The 18,675-nt window shown below is 31.4% G+C and overlaps 1 protein-coding gene across 1 annotated transcript; it reads left to right on the forward strand.

The window, feature by feature from the left end:
• The first annotated feature begins 521 nt into the window (after positions 1-521).
• Positions 522-2,611, forward strand: LOC123205661. The gene is made up of 2 exons (XM_044622681.1): positions 522-691; positions 1,349-2,611. Exons 1-2 carry the CDS (start codon positions 537-539, stop codon positions 1,542-1,544), a joined length of 351 nt encoding a protein of 116 aa, XP_044478616.1. The 5' UTR covers positions 522-536; the 3' UTR covers positions 1,545-2,611.
• The last annotated feature ends 16,064 nt before the right edge of the window (positions 2,612-18,675 follow it).

The raw sequence follows: 18,675 nt of genomic DNA on the forward strand, positions 1-18,675 counted from the left end.
ATTATATTAGGATTAATATTTAAGATTATTATTATCATCTTTAGATTGAAATTGTTATTACCCTAAAGATTAGGATTGTTATTATCCTAGAGATTATGTTTCTTATTATCCTATTCAGACTAGAGATATAAATAATCATGCAACCTTTGGATAGATGATACACAATGGCTTAATGAAATTGTGAGATCTTTTCTCTTAGTTATTTTGAGAACTCATGAATTTATCTAGAATATCATTTTTGTGACATTAAAATATGAGTTATCACTCTCCTTCTTTTCTAACCTAGAGTGTGGCGTCAACTTATACCTTTGGTTTATGTCAATTATAAACATCGGATCATTGTTTTTATACTTTCAATTCATGATTATCCATAATCATTGGGTCAAGGGTTTTTAAACTTTTGATTCGTGTCAATTATTGGCATTAGGTCAAGGTTTTCCTTAATTTGAAATCTGATTTAGCTTTTCTAGGTTCCTAACTTCCTTTGCTTCCGTGTAAGGCCTCATACAAAAGACTAAGAAACATGTGATTCTATAATGAAGGACTATGACAAGAATGTGGTAGCCTGGACAGCATTGAAATCATTGAAGACACAAGCTAATAGTATGAAACATGATGTGGCAGTTGAGGATGACATGGCAAATGACGTAGAGAACATCGAACACATGGGAAATGATATGGCACATCCTTGGTGACATTTTTACTTGTTAATAAATGAAATGGAAACTTGATTAGGAAAAAATTCATGTTAAGAAAGTAAGAGAATTTAATTGAAGTCCAGTTTCCTAGTATTTCTAGTGTTCTAGTTGATTAAGAGTTTTATTTGTTTTAAGAGTTTTTATTTTATTTTCTTTAGGAATTATAATTATATTAGGATTATTATTATCTTATTTAAATTTAAATTGTTATTATCTTAAAGATTAGGATTGTTATTTTCCTAGAGATTATGTTTGTTATTATCTTATTCAGACTAGGGATTTAAATAATCATGTAACCTTCGGATAGATGATACACAATGGCTTAATGAAATTGTGAGATCTTTTCTCTTGGTTTTTTTAAGAACTTATGAATTTATCAAGAATAGTTTTTTTGTGACGTTCAAATATGAGTTATCACTCTCTATCTTTTCTATTATTGAGTGTGACGTGAACTTATACCTTTGGTTCATGTCAATTATAAACATCGGGTCATTGTTTTTATCCTTTTGGTTCATGATTATCCATAATCATTGGGTCAAGGTTTTTTTAACTTTTGGTTTGTGTCAATTATTGGCATTGAGTCAAGGTTTTCTTTAATTTGAAATTTGATTTAGCTTTTCTAGGTTCATAGCCTCCTTTCTTTCGTGTAGGGTCTCATATAAAAGGCCAATAACATGTGATCTGATAATGAAGGATTACGACAAGAATGTGGTAGCCTGGATAGCATTGAAAACATTGAAGACACAAGCTAATGGCATGAAGCATGATGTGACAGTCAAGGATGACATGGCAAATGACGTAGAGAGCATCAAACACATGGGAAATGATATGGCACATCCTTGGTGACGCTTTTACTTGTTAATATATGAAATGGAAACTTGATTAGGCAAAAGTTCATGTGAAGAAAGTAAGAGAATTTAATTGAAGTATAGTTTCCTAGTATTTCTAGTGTTCCAATTGTTTAGGAGTTTTTTTTGTTTTATGGGTCTTTATTTTATTTTATTTTTTTTAGGAATTATAATTATATTAGAATTATTATTATCTTATTTAGATTGAAATTGTTATTATCCTAAATATTAGGATTGTTATTTTCCTTTAGATTATGTTTGTTATTATCCTATTCAGACTAGGGATTTAAATACTCATGTAACCTTCGGATAGATGATACGCAATGGCTTAATGAAATTGTGAGATCTTTTCTCTTGGTTCTTTTGAGAACTCATGAATTTATCAAGAATATTTTTTTTTGTGACGTTCAAATATGAGTTATCACTCTATCTCTGTTTTATTCTACAGTGTGGCGTCAACTTATACCTTTGGTTCATGTCTATTATAGACATCGGGCCATTGTTTTTATACTTTTGGTTCATGATTATTCATAATCATTGGATCAAGGGTTTTTAAACTTTTGGTTCGTGTCAATTATAGACATTGGGTCAAGGTTTTTTTTAATTTGAAATTTGATTTAGCTTTTCTAGGTTCCTAGCTTCCTTTCTTGCGTGTAGGGTCTCATATAGAAGACCAAGAACATGTGATCCAATAATGAAGGACTATGAAAAGAATGTGGTAGCCTGGATAGCATTGAAATCATTGAAGACACAAGCTAATAGTATGAAACATGATGTGGCAGTCGAGGATGACATGGCAAATGACGTAGAGAGCATTGAACACATGGGAAATGATATGGCACATCCTTGGTGACGTTTTTAGTTGTTAATTTATGAAATGGAAACTTGATTAGGCAAAAGTTCACGTGAAGAAAGTAAGAGAATTTAATTGAAGTCTAGTTTCCTAGTATTTCTAGTGTTCCAGTTGCTTAGGAGTTTTATTTGTTTTAAAAGTCTTTATTTTATTTTCTTTAGGAATTATAATTATATTTGGATTATTATTTAAGATTATAAATATCTTACTTAGATTGAAATTGTTATTATCCTAAAGATTATGTTTGTTATTATCTTATTCAGACTATGACTTTAAATAATCTTGTAACCTTCGGATTGATGATACACAATGGTTTAATGAAGTTGTGAGATCTTTTCTTTTGGTTCTTTTGAGAACTCATGAATTTATCAAGAGTTTTTTTTTTTTTTTGTGACGTTTAAATATGAATTATCACTCTCCTTATTTTCTATTCTAGAGTATGACGTCAATTTATACCTTTGGTTCATGTCAATTATAGACATCGGGTAATTGTTTTTATTCTTTTGATTCATGATTATCCATAATCATTGGGTCAAGGGTTTTTAAACTTTTAGTTCATGTCAATTATAGGCATTGGGTCAAGATTTTCTTTAATTTGAAATTTGATTTAGCTTTTTTGGATTTCTAGCTTCTTCGTTTGCATGTAGGGACTCATAATTCATTTATGAGATTTGTATCAATTTGGTATCAAAGCTTAGCTGTAAATTAGAAAAAAAAAAAGGAAGAAAGAAAAAATGAAATTAAAGTGAGCAAACATCAGTGATTAGGTGCCTTTTTTTTTTATAGATGAGTAAAACATATGAGGGAGTGTGTAAGGTCGTTTCTAATGTATTTTGCAAGTTACAATCATGTCATCTAGCCAAAATAGATGTTCCGCTGAAAGTGACGATTTGATTTGAGGATAAATCCTTTTGAAGAGAAGGGGAATGATGTGATTCATGGAAGACATTCAATAATGAAGGATTATGACAAGAGTGTGGTAGGATGGATAGCATTTAAAATGTTGAAGATAGAAGCTTAAGGTAAGAAACATGGCGTAGCAATTAAAAATGACATGGCAAATGATGTAACGACTATCAAATAGATAAGAAATGATATAACACATCCTTGGTGACATTTTTACTTGTCAAAATATGAAGTGGGAGCTTGATTAGACAAAAATTCATGTGAAGAAAGCAGAAGAATTCAATTGAAGTTTAACTTCCTAGTAATTCTAGTTTTCTAATTGTTTAGTAGTTTTATTTATTTTAAAACTCTTGGTTTTATTTTCTTTAAGAATTATAATTACATTAATATTATTATTATTATTATATTTGAATTAAGATTGTTATTATTCTAGAGATTATGTTTGTTATTATCCTATTTAGACTAGGGTTATAAATAATCATGCAACTCTGGGATAGATGATACATAATGGCTTCTACCTTTGGTTCATGTCAATTATAGATATTGAGTCATTGTTTTTATATTTTTGGTTTATGATTATCCATAATCATTGAGTCAAGGGTTTTTAAACTTTTGGTTCATGTCACTTATAGGCATTGGGTCAAGGTTTTCTTTAATTTAAAATCTGATTTAGCTTTTCTGGGATCCTAGCTTCTTTGCTTACTTGTAGGGTTTCGTAGTTCATTTATGAGGTTTACATCAACTCCATCCCAAAATGTCTCTCATCCACATGAGTTGTCATTAGATCCATCAAATCATATAGTGTATTAAATGTCTTGTATATCCAAAACTACGATATCAACATCAATGTGTTGATTCCATCGTTACCCCTATAGTGATTTTTTTTTTAATCACAAAAAATATTTACAATGATACACTTACTTGGAAAGCAAGCAGGTACCTTATGATACCATACTTTTGATCCTTTTTTTGGGCACTGATGTTGAAGTCCAAGCATAACATCTCAATGCAATGTGATATGAATTGATATATCATCTTTCATACCCGTACACCCTACGAGTAAGAATTGAATATGTCCAAATGATCAACCAACTAGAGAACCTTTATGTCTATCATTTTTCAATCGACGTTCCTTAGTAACACTAGATGAAAACAATACAATAAAGATAACTTAATTGCATCGATGTCATTATCCCCTTATGTCCTTATCTCAAATATTGATTCCAGATTAGCGTATGTCACCAATTTACGACCCCCAAAATAGGTGTCCCAAATCCTATATCTGATACCTCGAGAAAGATACATGTTAATGTTAGTCAACTAGTTGAAGTGAAAACCAGTAATAATAACAAACATGAATGTGTTGAACTTGATGTTAACTCCATTAACTCAAAACCACAATTGATCTCTTGCATTGACCTATAAGTGTCTTAGACATGTAGAAATTGCCTAAAACACATCATTTGGAAGATCCATAACTGCTCATTTGTCAATGCATCTTTGACCTTGGACATCGAATCTCATTGTATGTGTTAGGTCACCTCAGCCTTGAAGTGTTGCAATATTACAGGTGTCAGGGTAGATACCATAGAGCCAATTGATTTGACATTTGTAATTGTAATTTATCTCATTAATTAATAAAAACATTTATCGTTATTCAATTCATATGTTTGTCCATTATATGATTGTGTGAATATCATGCCCTTAAAATGGTAAAATTGTGATGAGAGGATCATATGACTAATTGTGATAACCTTATGCATATATTAGATGGTTATTCTAGAAATATCCATAATCCCAATATTATAATGACCAAGGGCAGATGTAATGGTGATAGGATCATCATAGTGTTGAGCGACCCCACCAAAAGGTAGCGATAGTTCTTAATGTCAAAGCTATTTACTAACAACTTAGTGTAATAGATAGGTGCACGTTGTAGATATGTTCATTAGACTGACCCCATTAAAGGATTTCCATATGGATAGTTGTTTCAGTGTCTATGGAACAAATCCTCTGAACACAACCAGTGCATATGATCCTTTGACTTGAGGCTGTTAGACCATCTCATGTAAAAATCGGTATAGTTTGACACTTCCAACATATTGTTGTAATAGGGGTATTATAAAGGTAGTAAATGGTCATACTGTGAGATAATGGAGGCTATGGTTGATCAATAAAGGATTCATCATTCTTGAGCACAAAAGTATATATCTTATATACAAATGCTGAAAGACATTCATGACTACTTGAATCTATGCCTACAGTGGGATAAGGTTATAGCCAAATTTGTGTAAACCATTAATATTTAATAGCTCATATCGAGGAATTACTAAGATAGACACACTTTTATGTCTTAGCCTTAAGAGATATCGGTTAACGAAAGGATTGAATTGCTTATAATTGTGATGTTGTAAAGCCTTATAGAGATGTTTGCTAACACTTTATCATTCGGGTGGCCATGACACTTTGCTAGAGGATAATCTTGGTGTGTGTTTGAATTCAACCCAAATTTAGATACTATCAATTTGATAGAGCTTATAGGTCACATGTATTAAGGGGTTGATACGAACCAAATGGCAAAGATTGTTTGATGATAATCCTAAGATCATTGAAAGAGAGAAATGTATGGATATGTTTTGATTGAAATCATTTAGTGTGCATGGTATCATGTGGCATCATGCAAAAGTACTATATGGTTTCAACTGGACCCACTTACGAATCCAATCGAGTAAGGCTGAATGATAGATGCTAGTCAACTAGCTAAGTTAACTCGTTGGTAAGGTGTTTTAGTTAAACAAGGATTCTTCAAAGTCCTTGTTTGATAGAAAATTTAAGTTAAGTTAGAATCCTAACTTAAACAAGGATTCTTCAAAGTCCTTGCATTGAAACTTTCAATAAATTAAAAGTCTTAATTTAGTAAGAACTCTTGGATACCTTATCACCTAAGTAGTTAGAATCCTAACTAACTTAGGATTCATGCACACCTTATAGATAAAAGTGTTTAGTTCGAGTAAAATTTTTTTAACATAACAATCCTAAACACACATCTCTATGCGTAGAATCTTGTTGATGCAACCTTCCATTGTTGCAATCTAATTTCCAAGATCCAGTTGACAGAAGCCTTAGTAGCTTTCTTTTTAGATCGTCTTATATTTGTACTCTATATTAATACCAAGGAGCTACCTCAAACAGGTTGGATAGTGATCTTTACATAGCCATGTGAAATCTTGGTGGAGCCAACAATGTAGGTATAATTTCAAAACACCATATATGTGTTTAATACGTTCATGAATTTATGCATTAAAATGGGTATCTTGGATGGGTTTAGGATCTTTGATTTTTAAAAAATTTTTAATTCCACTGCATTGTGGGTTAATGATGCCTTAAAACTCTACATGGTATTAGAGCCATATTTAGGCATACTTTTATAAAACTTTTACTTGCAAATTTTTGTTATATTTATATGTTATTGCATGTAATTAATAAATAATCAAAACCCGAAAATTGGTAAAATTGATTTACAACAAACACTATAAAGATGTGTTAAATTTATTGAGTGATTATTCCTAAAATTTTCTTAAGTTTAATTGTTGATGTAGGATTAAATTCAAGATTGATAACTGGTTTGTCATGTTAGCATAGTTTACGCGCCACTATTGCTTACATGACATTTGGCTTGCCTTCACCACCGTTGCTCACATGATGATTGGCTTGCTTTTGCACGATGGCTACTAGATTTCTTGTCACTAGAAAGTCCAGAAACCAGGTTGGAATATCACCCTACATGGCTAGAATGAAAACTGAATAGGGTAGTGTCATACAAGGCAAGACTGCTCCACGTCGTGATGCTTGCTTGGACATAATCTATTATGTGGGTCAACGAGGGTGGTCGCGAGAGCTTCTGACCATTTGGACATGGTAGTGTAGTCTCTGCCTTGTCCTATTCTTGATGTATAGGCTGGTGCATCATCGGACTACACTTTTCTTGGTAGTTTTGTTAAGGCTGCACATTGTCACTAGTGCACTCACTGCACCTTGAACTTGTGCTTGGCTGGGCAGTTTTTTTGTATAAGTTGTGATTGTTTTTTGTGCAAACCATGTACAACAGTCCTTTATCATGCCCTTGATATGCCTTCTAAGATGCTTACATGCCTTTCGAGATTGGGAATTATATTTTGGTTTGAGCTTTGTTTAATTGGAACCAAAACTAAAATTTCCTGGAGTCTTGAGGTTGAATAATTATTTTGCAAAGTTTTAGGGAAAAAATGTAATTTAACACTTGGCTAATTAATAATTAAAATTTAATTTTAATTGGATGTATATATACATGGTGCCTAGTACACAGTCAATGAACAAATGTGAATGTTTTTATTTTAATTATTTTCTTTGGGTTGTAATTCTTAAATAAGGCCTATGCACTATGTCTTAATTCCTCTTCTTCTTTAGTTTAGGTTGTTATTTTATTTTCTTAGAATAATGTAACTAAGAAATAAAGTCATGTGATTATTAAAGACGGGAGGCGAAAAGGATAAGCACAAAGACGAAGGCTCGAAGACAAAATATTCACCTAGGTTGATCAGTCAAACCTCTCTTGACTTAAGAGATTTGACATTAGTTATGGTTGTGTAATGACACGTTTTAATTTTACGTTGTGGGATGGATGATAATGACTATATTTTCCCAAATATCATCTAACATGCGACATAAATTTTGATAAGAGTAATTAATTAAAAACCTTCAATTTAAATATTAAGCCTAAGATTAAAATAGTGTATTCCAATATGATACCCTAATTAAGCCCCTGTTCGTTGAAACCTTGTTCGCTAAAACGAAGGGTAAATTTCTACTAGGTGGAAAATTAAAAGACATTCATATTTGGTTCGACTTAAGTAGTGTATTTTGATTATTTGCCAAAATGAAGGCGAAATATATTAGAGGCATGAGTAGGGAATGCATTTGTCAATGTAAGGTGATATGTAGTATCCATCTTACTGATATTGAGAGTCACATTTAAGGCTACATGATATGTTGGGTCAAAATCTAACTTGAGATTATGGGTTTTTGGTGATTAATTTGAAATTTATCTATTCGATTATTCGAACTTGTTCACTAAAACAACGGGGAAAATTAATGAATATTAATTATGAATAAAATTACTAATAATCTTGATCTATAAATTGTAGATCAAATTCAACGTATCGATCAATTCTTGAAAAAGAAAATAAGCTTATTGAAAGCAACTTTATTGATTGGTACAAAAATCTTTAGATTATTTTGCATCAGGAAAAAAAGTTATACATCCTTGAGGGGTTGTTGCTCCGTAAGCCTAGTCTTAATGCCACCTAAGAGGAAAAAGATATTTTTAATAAATATCTTGATGACTTCATGGAAGTTCAGTGTCTCATGTTAATTTCCATGTCACTTGAGCTTTAAAAACAACATGAGAAAATGGATGCTCCATTCATACTTGCACACCTTTGAGAGTTATATACCATTTGTGCGAGAGCTGAATGATATGAGGGCTTAATTGCATTGTTTGATTGCAAACTTTCTGAGGGAGGACAAGTTAGCCTTTATGTGATCAAGATGATTGGCTTTATTGCGCGGTGGGCGAGCTTGGGCTTTATCATGGACAATTAGCTTATCATTAACCTAGTGTTGAAATAATTTCTTAAATCATAGGCTAATTTCATTATGAACTTTAATCAAACAAAAAGGAGAAAACTTTTGAGGAATTGCTCTATATACTCAAGTAGGTTGAGTAGGAGGTGTGAAAGGTAGCTTCAACTAATGTGTTTATAGTCGAAGCCCATGCACCTAGATCCAAGGCCAAAGGCAAAAGCAACACCAAGGCTAAGCCCAAGCCCAAAGCAAAGAAGCAACCAGGTGCTACTACTCAACTAACAGGTGGTGTAGGGAAAGGAAAGGTTGTCTACTTTTATTGTGGCAAAGCTAGTCACTAAAGGAAACATTGCAAGGCCTTATTTAAAAACAAGAAGAATAAGGCAATTGAAGCCTTTACTTTAGGTATGTTTGTCATTTTGTTCATCCTGGGTTATAGACATAAGAGGTGGTACTCATATTTGTTTTGATATACAAGAATTGTGGTATAGCAGATTGTTTGTCAAATGAGAGTTTAACCTACGAGTTGGAAATGGAGCACACATTGCTGTATTAGCCATAAGAATTTGTTATCTTAGATTGCTCACTAGGTTTGTTTTAAAATTAAATGAATGCTATTATGTTTTGTTTATTTCTAGAAATTTAATTTCGTGTCTGTTTTAGACTAAAAAGGATATTCATTTTTTATTGCTGCTGGTACTATAATCATTAGCTTTAATAATATTTATTCTGAAATGGGCAATTTGCATAATGATTTGTACATTCTAAAACTAGATAATGAAATTCTCAATATGCAAAATAATAAATATTTAAAAACAAACGAACTAAATATCATATATCTATGACATTATAGGTTAGGCCATATAAGACTGAAACATATATCAAAATTTCTTAAACAAAGAGTCTTACAATCATTTGACTTCTAATCTTATGATGAATGCGAATAATGCCTATATGGTAAGATGGCCAAAACACCCTTCATTGGACACAGTGAAAGGTTAACTGAACTATTAGGGATCATTCATAGTGATATATGTAGGCCTATGATAATGTATACTAGAGATGGGGAAGTCTACTTTGTCACATTTATTGATGACCTCAGTAGATATAGCTTTGTGTTTTTGTTGGAACACAAGTCTTAATACTTTGATAAATTCAAATAATGCAAGAATGAGGTAGAAAAGTAACTTAAAAAACAAATTAAAATCTTTCGTAGTAACCGTAAAGGTGAATACCTAAGTATTGAATTCAGAGGATACCTGAAGAAACATGAGATAGTCTTTCAACTTACTCATCTGGGTACACCATAACATAATGGTGTATTTGAATGGAAGAATAGGATCTTGATGGAAATGGTTAGGCCCATGATAAGTTTTATTGATCTACCTATATCTTTCTGGGGATATGCCTTAGAGATTACTGCCTATACACTGAACTGTGTATTATCTAAATCTTTGAATAAAACTCCATATGAGTTGTGGACTGGGCAAAAGCCCAATCTATAATACTTGAGGATTTGGGGCTGTGAAGATTATGTTAAGAAATTGTCTTCGAACAAGCTGAACACTAAGTTTAAAAAGTGTATCTTTGTAGGGTACCTGAAAGAAATTAAGGGATATTGCTTCTACCACCTGGAGAAGTAAAAAGTTTTTGTTGTTTATATTGACATGTTCCTTGAGAAAGAATTTATTCTCAAGAGGAGCAGTGGAAGAAGAGCGAAACTCAATGAAGTTCCTATACTACAAGACACCACAAAATGTTATATAGGACAATGTACTATCATAAATGGTTGATCATAAGGAAGTTCCTCAATCTCAAAACACATAAATATGTAGATCTAGACAAATACATTGAGAGCAAGAAAGCTTTGGTTTTCTTATAACTCAACACGACGATATATTGGTCATCTCTGATAACGAACCTAAAACTTATGATGACGTTGTCTTAACTCTAGATTCTAATAAATGGTTGGATGCTATGAAATCTAAAATAGACTCCATGTACCATAACCAATTCGGACTTTAGTGGATGCACTTGAAAAAGTAAAAATCATAGGGTGCAAATAGGTTTTCAAAAAGAAAATTGAGATGAAAGGTAATGTGCATACCTATAAAGCATAACTGGTTGCCAACGGTTTTACACAAAAATATGGCATTGACTATGATGAAACCTTTTTGTCAATCACTGTGATTAAGTCTATTAGGATTATGTTTGCTATTGTTGCATACCATGACTATAAAATCTTTCAGATTGATGTCAAAGTTACCTTCCTAAATGGTAACCTTGTAGAAGATGTTTATATGACACAACTTGATGGTTTTGTTCTTGCTGGACAAACAAATAATGTATGCAAGCTGTAAAAGTCCATTTATAGGCTTAAGCAAGCTTTCATAAGCTGAAATATTCATTTTAATGAAGTTGTAGGAGAGTTTAGTTTTATCAAAAATGAAGATGAATCGTGTGTGTATAAAAAGGTCAGTGGGAGCATGATTACATTTATAGTATTGTATGTCGATGACATCTTGATTATTAGAAATGACATACCAAACTCACAATCAATAAAGGTTTGGTTTTCCTAGTGTTTCTTTATGAAAAACATAGGAAAAACAACTTACATTTTTGAGATTAAAATTTACTAAAATAGAGAGCATAGACTATTAGGCCTAAGTCAAAGCACGTACATAGATAAGGTGTTAATGAGATTTTTTATAGATGAATCCAAGAAAGGATTTCTACCTATGTCCCATGATGTATATCTTTCAAAATAAATGTGTCCATCTTCATAATTTGAGAGAGTAAAATGAGTAGGATCCCATATGCGTTGGCTACAGGATCAATCATGTATGTCATGTTATATACGAGACTTGATGTCTCATATGCCTTAAGCATTTGTAGTAAATGTCAATCTGATCCAAGTAAAAAACACTAGATGGTTGTCAAGAACATCCTAAAGTACCTAAAAAGGACTAAGGATGTATTCTTGGTTTATGAAGGGGATTTTGAACTCACTATCAGAGGCTACAATGATGCCAATTTCCAAACTGATTGAAATGACTTTAAATCACAATTTGGGTTTGTGTTTTGTTTGAATGGTGATGTAGTAAGTTGGAAAAGCCCCAAGTAAAGTATAATGACTAATTTTACAATAAAGTCTAAGTACATTACCCTTTTAGAAACAATAAAAGACGTTATATAGATTGAAAAGTTTGTGACAGAACTTTGAGTGGTTTCAAGCATTGTTACATCAATTAAGCTCTATTACAACAATAATGGAGTGATTCTCAAGCAAAGAAGTCACAGTCTCATCAAAGGTGCAAGTACATACTTAGATGATATCATCTGATTTGAGAGATTATTTAGCAAGGTGACATATAGATAGAAAGGATTTATACAGATAACAATTTGGTTGACCCATTAATAAAGCCTCTGTCATAGTAGAAGCAAGATATTCATGTAGTAAGATTAGGCATTAGATACATGACCGATTGGCTATAGTGAAAATAGAAGATTGTTAGAGTAAATGCCCTAGAGCCAATTGATTTGACATTTGTAATTGTAATTTATCTTGTTAATTAATAAAATGATATATAGTTATTCAGTTCATATGTTTGTCTATTATATGATTGTGTGAATAACATGCCCTTATTTTAGTAGAATTGTGATGAGGGAATCAAAAGACACATGTAATGGTGATGAAATTATCATAGTGTTAAGCAACTCCACTGAAAGGTGGTGACAATTTTCAGATGTCAAAGCTGTTAGTTGACAGCTTAATGTAACACATAGATACATAGTGTAGACATGTTTATCGGATTGACCCTACCAGTTCATATCCATATAGAACAAATTCTCTAAACACCATGAGTGCATGTGATCTTTTGACTTGAGGTTGTCAGATCGTCTTATGTAAACATCGGTATGGTTTAATACTACGAACATATCATTATAATAAAGGTATCATAAAGGTAGGGAATGACCATATTGGTAGATACATGAAGGTTATGGTCAATCAATAAATGGTTCACCACTTTTGAGCATAGGAAAAGATATCTCATATATGAATGCTAAAAAACATTTATGAATACTTGAATCTATGACCACAGTAGGATGAGGTTATAACCTTATCCGTGTAAGTCATTAATGTGTATCAGCTCATATTGAGATAGACGCACTTCTATGTCTCAACCTTAAGCGATATTGGTTGATGAAATGATTAAATTGCATGCAATTATAATGTTGTAAAAACTTATAAAGATGTTCGTTGGTATTCTGTTTGTTTGGGTACCCTTGACACTTTGCTAGAGCCCAATCTTGGTTTGTGTCTAAATTGCACTTGAATTCAAATACTACCAATTTGATAAAGAACTTATGGGTCACACACATTAAGGGTTTGATACGAATCAAGAGGCAAGGATTGTTTGACGACAATCTTGAGATCATGCAAAAAGAGAAACATATGGATATGTTTTGACTAGAATCATTTGATGTGCATGGTGCCATATGGCATCGTTCAAATGTGTTGCATGGTTTCGGCTGGGCCTACTTAAGAGTCCAATTGATCAAGGCCAAATGATGGATGTGAGTCAACTGGTTGAGTTAACTCATGGGTAAGATATTTTAGTTAAACAAAAATTCTTCAAAGTCTTTGTTTGATGGAAAGTTTAAGTTGAATTGGAATCCTAATTTAATTAGGATTCCTATACATTAAAACTTTCAATAAATTCAAAGTCTTTGTTTAATAGAAAGTTTATTTTGAGTTGGAATCTTAATTTAATTAGGATTCTTATGCATTAAAACTTTCAATAAATTAAGAGTCTTACTTTGATAAGAATTTTTGGACACCTTATCACCTAACTAGTTAAAGTCCTTAGGATTCAGGCACACCTTATAAATAAAGGTGTTTCGATTAAGTTAAATTTTTTTAACACAATTAGGGTTGGATTCAAGCCGAGCAAAGCTCGAGCTTGTGAAAGCCAAACTTGAACTCGACTCGTTTTTCATTATTAAAACGACTTCGTTTTAATACATATTGGTCAAAACGATGTCGTTTTGTATCAAAATTTTTAATTGAAAATTTTGGAGAGTAGCTTGAGCTCGAGCTCGAGAGAGCTTGTATAGGGCTAGCTTGTTTAGGGCTCATTCGAGCCGAGCTCAAGCTTGAGCTCGAACGGGCTCAGTTCGAGTCTAACCCTAAACACAATAATCCTAAACAGATACATCCTAAACATACATCTTTATACGTAGAGTCATGCTGACATAAGCTTTTACTGTCATCATCTAATTCCAAGATCCAATCGACAAAAGCCTAGTAGCCTTCGTTATGGATCACCTCCCATTTATGCTCTATATGGAAACCAAGGTGCCACCTCAAGAGGGTTGGATAGAGATTTTTACATATTAGGTATAATTTCTAAATACCCTATGTGTATTTAACATGTTTATAAATCTATGCATTAAAACAGGTATCTAGGATGAGTTTTAGGCTCTTTGATATTTTTAAAATTTTTAATTCTAATGCGTTGTCGGTTAACAGCGCTCTAAAACCTTACAACAGGGAATCTCAATTCCCCCTCTCGGCTCCTCACATTTTAATTTTTCTCAATTTTTCTATTAAAAAAAAGTGTAATCAAGACAATTTTAATAATAATTGTTTTATTCAAAAATAGAAACATAAAATTTGAAACTATATGTAAAAAATCCGTAGTACAAAAATTTTTCTATATCTACCCTATCAAATTGAAAATATGAAATGTACACATCCAAGAACAACTGCATTATCAAAAATATTTCAATTATATTGATAAATTTTTTTTCTAAACCTTTATATATCCAAAATCTATCAATTATTGTAATAACTCAAAAAAAGTACCTAAATTTTGAAAAATATACGTCAATAAAACCTAAGAATGAAAAAAATCAATTTGCCCATTAAATGGCACATATCATAAACCCCCAAGTTTTAAAAAATGACACATAAACCCCCTACGTTTTAAAAAGTGACTATTTGCCTTCTTCTTGTGATCCGAAGAGTCCCCTAAGTTTGAAAACTAACTCTTTGCCCCCTACTTCCCAATCCCATGGGAGGTCACTATTTGAAAACTTGTAAAAACCTCTCCCCAACTAGTTAACCTCGTAGGATAGCGAGGTGAGATGATGATGTAAGACAAGCACTGATAAGGTTATGATATTCACAAGGACGCTTAAGGTTGATGTCATTTAATAGACACAGAGCGATAACAAGAATTTAATGCAATTTGCAAAATAATTCCTAAAAGAAAAACTCATATATGAATTTTAATTGATAATTTATGAATTGATTGATTGATTGATTGTATTACAAAGATTTAAGCTCTTTATATAGGCTAGTGACTCTCCCGTTTAAAATAAAAATCCTAACTCCACTAGAATAGAAAATTTATTAAAATAAGACATTAATTTAATTAGAATTATGAATTTTAATTAATTTTAAATTCTAGGAAACTAAAACTCTAGGAAATAAATTTAATAGACTCCTAATTAAAAGTGAGCTTTTCTAAATAAATAATCCAAAAAGCTACTTAAAAACTCACTTAACTATTTTGGACTAGGAATTTTAATTTAAACCAAACTCCATAAGGAAATTTGATTTAAATCAAACTCCATTGAACTAGTAATCAATATTTTACTTGTATTAGGCTTCGTACATGACTCTACATAATCTTGCATACCCACAACATCATGTCATGTCGCCAAATAAGTTGTCACGTTATCACCATAGGCTTTCATGTCATGTACAATATTACATGTTGCATTTGGCTTGTTCTTTCCATGTTTTTGACATTTTCCACCCTACCACCTTCTTTCCATGGTCCTCTATTATTTTCCTCTTTATTCAATTTTTTAACCTAACCTACCTTTTTCCTCGGATAATCCTTTGACATATTTTCTCTCCATGCTTCAACTATATTTTTCTTCCATGAATCAAATGCCTTGGTCCCCCATTAGCTGATGACCCACAAGGTCAGATTTCTTGACCTAAAATGCATTTTTCGACTCTCATTTTAATAACAATTAAATATACACCTATTCTAATCAATTTGATGTATACGCGACTCCATTGTCATTTTTGGGTTCCAAGCCATCCTCAATCTCCATATAGCCTTTGAAGCCAAGAAGAATAAAATTCTAGCAAATCCCAAGCCAAATGAAGCATTGCACATTCAATTTTGGCCCAAAATCACTTTTGGGTATAGTCTCATTGCATGCACCCAAGGTCCAAGTGAATAGCTTGCTCCAATTGATCCAAAAGTGTGATTTTGGAAGTCCATCAATGGCCCAAACATCCAAGCATCATTTTGAGAAGCCCAAAGAGCCCAAAATTGGTTTTTAGTTACACTGGAATTAAATTAGAACTTGGTTGTTTTAGTTAGGAAACATCATTCCTAAAGTTAAGGAAAAAACAACTTTTGTCTTTAGTTAATTACTATGTATGGGCTTGGTTTAGAATGAATGACTTAGCTTAATTCATGCCATTTTAGTTTACTTTTGTGGGAAATATTGTATCATTGCCATCCATGCCTCCTATATAAAGGGGTGGATCTTCATTTGTAATAGGTTGGTTTTTGCTTTTTGAATGAAAACTTGAAGAAAGCTTTGTTGGCTTTTTTTTCTTATTTCCTTTATCCAATCATTCTTGGTGGAAGATTGGTGGTGGAAGCCCCCAAGGTTGGTGAAACTTTCCTTTATGCCTTGGTTATTTTTCTTGTTACCTTTGAAATCCAAAGTGTGAAGACTTGAATGTGTGTTGTATGCCTCGAGTACTGTTCACAGTGTGTGATTTTACCATTTCCAGTTTTTGCCAATAAATTTTGAAGCTAGTTTTAAATGTCTTGTTGATTGAGTTGTAGTTGACATTATATACCATTAGAAAACTTTTTGAATTTATTTTCCAATGATATATAATTTGCATGATTTGAAGGTCATTTGATTGGATAAAATTGAAGACAAATTGCTGTTATACCAAATAAATAGTAACTTCGATAATTGAGTTTGTGTGTTGTTGCATTGTCTTGATGGAAATGCACCAAAATTGTCCAAAACTAAAAACCCTAACCTAAAAAAGACCTAAAATCTTCATCCAATCGCTTAAAACTCAATACCAAAATGAATAAAACATGATAAAAAACAATAAACTAACCTCTTTTGCCATTGTCGTTGTTGAAAAACTAGAAAAATTGTAAGAGAAAATCTGGACATGTTGCCACTCGAGTTGGTTTCGTAGATTTTTTATTTTGCTCAATGAATTCTCGAGAAATGAAAATGGATAAGTTGTGAAGGAATGTTTATATATGGGGGCATTTTTGTCTCACAATAATTGGGTATATTGGTTTTTCATTGATAGATTTGACACACAATATTTTTTGGTATTTAATTTAATTTCCTTTTTTCAAATAATAAAACTTAATTAGCCTAGATAGTACTAAAATTAATCAATTGCTCTAAAAATCCCTACTTCGTAGTTAAATTTTCCTTTTTTATTTGGTTTTTTTAATCCTTTGTTAAAAATAATGTAATATTACTATAAAAATAAATAATCTATATGATTATTAAGTATAAATTATTATTTTATTTAATAAAATTTGATAGATATAAATAAGTTTTGTGTTTGGTTAAATATAATAAAAAAAAGTACCAAGATATTATTTTGCTTATATGTGTCAAAACTTTTTAGGTATAATTATTCTAAAATATTTTTCATATTATTTGTTATATTAATTGAAAATATAAGTTTTTTTGTCCTTAAAAATATAATAAGCAATATAGAACTGTAACAAAATCAAGACTGATTTAGTAATATTTTAATACTTAAAGTAGATGTGGTAATTTAATTACTTTATGTATTACTTGTTATATTACTATTAATAATAAAAGATTACTAAAACATTTTATTATCTGATAAACCAAATAATGTAGTATTAGTAATAAAAGATAGATTATTGGAATAATTTTTTATTACTTTGAACACAAGATAAGACTTTAATTTTTTTATCTTTTATGTTTGAGAATTTCATTTTTCACCAATTCATTAAATCCATTTGCATAGATTATCACATGGAAGAGTAGAATAATCATTTTGCATGGACTAAGAAACACATTAAAAAATATTTAAACTAATTGCAATGTTACCACATGGAAAAGTCATTGCATTGGTTCATGATATTCTTTCATGTAAATTATTTATTATCTCCTTTTTTTCTGCTTTTTTTGGCTTTTCCATAACGTAAGTCTTTTATCTCTTCTCCTCTCTACCCAAACCCACAAAAAACACAGCACCAAACCCCAATTCAACCTAAACCCACTTCTAATTCCGACAATTCATTGGTGCTATTGTTGTTTCATTGTTTGATTATGCAATTCTAAAATTCATAATTGCATTAGTTCATTTTTGTTTGATTATATAATTCTCAATTTCAAAAAGTGACATGTCAATCCAAACCCATTTTTTTATTGGTTAATATTATAATTCTTAATTTATGTCCAATCATGGTAATTTTCTACTTTTTTGGTTGTTTCTCCTCTACGTCATCTTCAAGTCATCTTCATCAACATTTCAACAAATGTTAATGATGGTTTAGATATGTTTATTGGTTGACATCTCTTTTAATGGTAACATTTAAGACTCATATGCATGCTTTAAGGGCGTTTTAGTCATTTCATTTGATGGTACGTGATTATGTATTAGAAAATGGCCAAGAGTGGGAACCTAAAA

This window comes from Mangifera indica, unplaced genomic scaffold (genome assembly GCF_011075055.1).
Source record: "Mangifera indica cultivar Alphonso unplaced genomic scaffold, CATAS_Mindica_2.1 Un_0011, whole genome shotgun sequence".
NCBI classification, from domain to species: domain Eukaryota; kingdom Viridiplantae; phylum Streptophyta; class Magnoliopsida; order Sapindales; family Anacardiaceae; genus Mangifera; species Mangifera indica.

Coding starts and splice junctions, on each gene's coding strand:
- LOC123205661 (XM_044622681.1), top strand. CDS start 537: ATGAAGGACTATGACAAGAATGTGGTAGCCTGGACAGCATTGAAATCA. Junction 692..1,348: donor AATGATATGGCACATCCTTG/GTGACATTTTTA, acceptor TCTTTCGTGTAG/GGTCTCATATAAAAGGCCAA.